This window comes from Engraulis encrasicolus, chromosome 16, assembly GCF_034702125.1.
Source record: "Engraulis encrasicolus isolate BLACKSEA-1 chromosome 16, IST_EnEncr_1.0, whole genome shotgun sequence".
In the NCBI taxonomy this organism is placed as follows: domain Eukaryota; kingdom Metazoa; phylum Chordata; class Actinopteri; order Clupeiformes; family Engraulidae; genus Engraulis; species Engraulis encrasicolus.
This window is the reverse complement of record NC_085872.1, coordinates 53,180,472-53,185,471: the sequence shown is the minus strand read 5'-3', so window position 1 is coordinate 53,185,471 and position 5,000 is coordinate 53,180,472. Positions and strand designations below refer to the sequence as shown.

Sequence of the window (5,000 nt, the reverse complement as noted above, 5' to 3'; positions counted from 1 at the left end):
TACAATCAGAAAACTGTGAGAGAGAGAGAGAGAGAGAGAGAGAGAGAGAGAGAGAGAGAGAGAGAGAGAGAGAGAGAGAGAGAGAGAGAGAGAGAGAGAGAGAGGGAGGTAGAGGGAGACAGAGAGTTGTGTCTTGTTCTTCATGTTAATAGTAGGTTTCCATCTCGACCCATCCTGTGAAAGAAAAGAAATCGGTAGAATTATGAAATGTTTCATTGCTCCATTACAGCACATCTGTACGGTGGCCAGAGTGTTTAATTCGAGCCGGAATATGCCGGAACAGGATCCCCCACCTCGTAATTCTGAGCCCCCCTGTGTTCCGGGACTTATTTTGGCTGATCCGGAACCTCTCGTGAATGAATAAAATATATATATATAGGCTACTTTATTGTAACGGACTACCTCCGTCATCAGGAGTGAGCATTATCCCGTCTTCACTACATTTCCCATCTCACCACGCAGCCTATAAATTGGGTTTGAGACTGTCAGGATCGCAACAACCACGAGCCGAGTGAGCAAACGAGAAGGAACCATGAAGTGTTTCACATTACAACACATCTGTATGGCGGCCATCTTGGAAAATGGACAGGCCCCTTGAATTTCAATTGGCCTGCACTATGTTATAAACCTGTCCACCAGATTCGCAAAAAGTGGCATTTTGATATTTCTACTTTACTGACCCAATCCCCCAAATTGTAATCATAAAATACTATTTTGCATTTTCAAAAGAATGTCCCCTTTGCTATGACACAAGCTCGACTGCTTGATTATTATAATTATTATTATTGGGAAACTTGTTTGAATGAGTTTTCAATATTCGTTTCAACGTTTTGACAACATATTTTTCTTCACATGTGAAAGACGAGAAGAGAAAATAAGAACAAAGAACAAAAAAAATGCCCATGGCTTGAGTACAGGCCAATGTGTGTTTGTGCATCAGGTCATTTATATGAATATAATATATAAATATATTATAAAATATTTAATCAGAAGTGTCTTTTGTTTTGTCAACTGCACCATCGGGGTCTGAAAACCCCAAAAGTCTGAAGACCCCTTTCAGAGTGGGCAGTTTTGAAGACGACCCAGATTGCATCTCGGTCTCAATGGCAAAAAAAAGCATCTTCACGTCACATACATCTTCACGTCACATAATCATCTTCACGTCACATGCGTCACACTTCTTCAGCTTTTTTTGCGTTTTCAGACCAGACGACGCGGTTGTCATGTAAACAAAAAACATTCGGAGAGATACTAGATACTACATAATTTTGTTGTTTTCACAAATGAGTGATCATCGCCATATAAACATAGTCTAGCGTAAATAATCTTAGTTGTGATATTGTGTAATGTAAATATTCTTAGTTGTGATATTGTGTAATGTAAATGATCTTACCTCCTGGTCTTCTGCGTAGGATGAACTTGCGGATCTCATCATAGACGAAGATCAGAAGGGAGTAAGGGAAGGCACAGAACCACCAGGACACCCTGAAATAGAGGGATGAGAGAGAGAGACGGAGGGAGAAAGAGAAAGAAAGAGAGATGTGGAGGGAGACAGGGCGGTGGGAGGGAGAGAGATAGAGGGAATCAAAGAAAGAAGAGAGAAGGGGAAAGGGAAAGACAGACAGACAGACAGACAGACAGACAGACAGACAGACAGACAGACAGAGAGAGAGAGAGAGAGAGAGAGAGAGAGAGAGAGAGAGGTGAAGTTTTAATATAAAATGGCCCCAGTACAGTGCCCTGTGGAACCCCACAGCTGTTTATTGTAGCCTTTGAATTTGGACCAGTAGTTTGCCAGTGCCGGTAGTTTTTACAGTGTGTGTGTGTGTGTGTGTGTGTGTGTGTTTGTATGTGTATGTGTGTGTGTTTGTATGTTTGTATGTGTGTGTGTGTGTGTGTGTGTGTGTGTGTGTGTGTGTGTGTGTGTGTGTGTGTGTGTGTGTGTGTAAGTATGTGTGTGCAGGTGTGTGTGTCTTACTTGAGGGGGTACATCCTCAGAGCGACGTCCATGCCTGGGCAGTAGGAGAGGAACGCTGCCAACGCAGTCTCAGCAAACAGGCCGAAGATCAGAATATTATTCCTGGAGGAGAGAGAGAGAGAGAGAGAGAGAGAGAGAGAGAGAGAGAGAGAGAATTTTGAATTTCAAAGCACCTTTATTACATGTACTTATTACAATAAGAACTTCAAGAAAAAGAGTGTGTGAGAGAGATATTATATATTATATACCAACACAAACACACACAAAGCTGGAAGAGAGAGTTGCGTCTGGCCCCTTCATTTAGTGATTTGCAGTGTTTTCAGTCCCTCCAGGATTTTGCACTGGGATTTTGTGATTTTTGCGGTCAAAATGTCTGATTTTGTGGCGGCATTTTCTAATTTTTTGCAAAGATTTTGCGCCCCTTTCTGGCAGTGTTAATTTTGACAGTAATTTTTAAATTAGTTTTAGTTTTAGTCTCTTGACGAAAATGTAATTTTAGTTTTAGTAAAAATTTAGTCATCTAAATAATTTTTATTTTAGTCTAGTTTTAGTCGACTAAAATTCATACAATTTTAGTCAATGAAATCTAAAATAATTTTAGTCAGCTAAAATATTACATTAATTTCATCTTGTCTACACTTATCTATAATATTGTCAAACTGTAACAAAATTTGGGGGAATCAATGATTAAAATGACATATTGTAATCATAAAATAGGCTATTCTCAAAAACTGCCAGAGCGTCTTATAAGCCAGTGCGTCCAATGTGTAAAAAAAATCATGGCCGCGACACAATCTCTGTCGATATTTTAGAACGACTTCGGGGGAAAACGGGACTGCGCGTTATGAAAAAATACTTGTGGGTATAGCCTAAGCCTACCAGTAGCCTAGGCTAATGAAGAGCGTCACGGGGTACAGTATGCAAGCGTTACAATGTCACCTGTTGGAAGACGCGTCTCTCTCTCTCTCTCTCTCTCTCTCTCTCTCGTGCTCGTATTGCAAGCGGTTGCATATTATTACCTTGATGCAAAGTTGTGATGGCATACACGCTCTCGTTGACATGGTTGTGTGCATGGTTGCATGGATTCGCAAAACTTTATTGCAATAACACAGTGAAAGTGTGGAAGGGCCGTTCACTTCCTATCTCGGTGTCCTTGACTGAAACAAGTTGCAAAACTCCACACTTCCGAATCCTTTGCGATCGGCACTACAGTGATTGTTATCAGAAGGCTTGTGTCTACGCATAGACATAGACCCTTAAATTACAAACATTAGCGAACATTGAAAAAAGATCAGACAACGACCGTCGGGTAGCATGCTCATGAAAGCAACAGGGAAGAGTGGAGAAGTTGCGCAAACATGTAACGCAAGATGTTTGCTACTGTGCGACAGCACCGCCACTATTTCATGACTGCATACACTTCTTTGTCATGGATAAATGGGCAACAATACTTTTTCCAGCCAGGATTGCACTGAAAAGTAGGCTACTGCTGTTAAAAAAAGGTCACGGATGTGCAGCACCGACGCCTGCGTGTATGTGTGAGGGAGGGGAGGAGAGAGACGCGGACCTGCTGAGATGAGGGTCGCGACTTGCGAAATAGCAGGCAATTCTTTTTCAATGTTTCAGTGACATATTAACAAAAATGCTTCCTATTGGTTTTCGTCTCCGGTGGTATTGTAGTCACATTTTTATTTTTTTTGACGAAAATATAAATCAATAAACTCCACAGAACGTTGAAGGGGACAAAGGGGAACATTTGCGGGGAAAATGCGGCTTCACAGGAATTACGTGGCATCGTGAAATTATGCGGAATATCATTGAATTTGCATGAATCCACGCGATCGCTGAATCGCGAAAAACTGGAGGGACTGTCTTTTCTCCCATTCAAACCCATTATAAGACATGGCTATTGAACTACAAATATAGTCGTCTGCTTACCTCATGCCCTGCTGGAAGAGAGAGTTGCGTCTGGTCTTACAGATGATGAGATCGGCCCATTGGACCACCACAATGCTCGTGAAGAAGGCAGTGTGGCACGTGAACTCCACAATCTTACGCTGCTCATAGGTCTGTAACACATAGATAGATAGATAGATAGATAGATAGATAGATAGATAGATAGATAGATAGATAGATAGATAGATAGATAGATAGATAGAGACAGAGAGAGAGAGAGAAAGAAAAAGAAACATGTGGAAAGCTGATATTGTTTTGAATCACGAAATTGACATCGTAGATATGAACATTCCAATTGATCTTCGCTGAAGCGCGTCATAGCTCATTACCAACCTTTTTTACATTTTTTTAACATTTCTGAAAACAGGGGCCCACAAGGGTGCTGGGCCCACTGGGAAATGCCCGTTAGGCTATGCCAGATGGCCAGGGGCCCACAAGGGTGCTGGGCCCACTGGGAAATGCCCGTTAGGCTATGCCAGATGGCCAGGGGCCCACAAGGGTGCTGGGCCCACTGGGAAATGCCCGTTAGGCTATGCCAGATGGCCAGGGGCCCACAAGGGTGCTGGGCCCACTGGGAAATGCCCGTTAGGCTATGCCAGATGGCCAGGGGCCCACAAGGGTGCTGGGCCCACTGGGAAATGCCCGTTAGGCTATGCCAGATGGCCAGGGGCCCACAAGGGTGCTGGGCCCACTGGGAAATGCCCGTTAGGCTATGCCAGATGGCCAGGGGCCCACAAGGGTGCTGGGCCCACTGGGAAATGCCCGTTAGGCTATGCCAGATGGCCAGGGGCCCACAAGGGTGCTGGGCCCACTGGGAAATGCCCGTTAGGCTATGCCAGATGGCCAGTCCAGCCCCGAATGAGTTGGGCAGGCCGCGGAACATTACGCCTTTAACTGTGCGTGCACACCAGAAACGACCAGAATGACAAATTAACCAAGGTCAAGTTAGACAAGGTAACAATCACAAAGTAACCAAGGTCAAGTATGACAAGGTAACAATGACAAAGTAACCAAGGTCAAGTATGACAAGGTAACAATGACAAAGTAACCAAGGTCAAGTATGACA

At 43.5% G+C, this 5,000-nt stretch overlaps 2 protein-coding genes across 2 annotated transcripts in view; both read right to left on the bottom strand.

Moving 5' to 3' along the window:
- The window catches only part of sdhc (succinate dehydrogenase complex, subunit C, integral membrane protein), a 119,138-nt gene that overhangs the window by 23,240 nt on the left and 90,898 nt on the right, over positions 1 to 5,000 (bottom strand). The gene's annotated exons all lie outside the window — the stretch shown is intronic.
- Positions 1 to 5,000, bottom strand: part of atp1a2a (ATPase Na+/K+ transporting subunit alpha 2a) — a 42,266-nt gene that overhangs the window by 94 nt on the left and 37,172 nt on the right. The window contains exons 21-24 of the mRNA XM_063219811.1: positions 3,917 to 4,047; positions 1,979 to 2,080; positions 1,394 to 1,485; positions 1 to 174 (exon numbers count right to left, since the gene is read on the bottom strand). The exon at positions 1 to 174 is cut by the window's left edge and continues 94 nt beyond it. Of these exons, the coding sequence (XP_063075881.1) occupies positions 146 to 174; positions 1,394 to 1,485; positions 1,979 to 2,080; positions 3,917 to 4,047 (354 nt within the window). The 3' untranslated portion in view covers positions 1 to 145. The remainder of the gene's footprint in view (positions 175 to 1,393; positions 1,486 to 1,978; positions 2,081 to 3,916; positions 4,048 to 5,000) is intronic.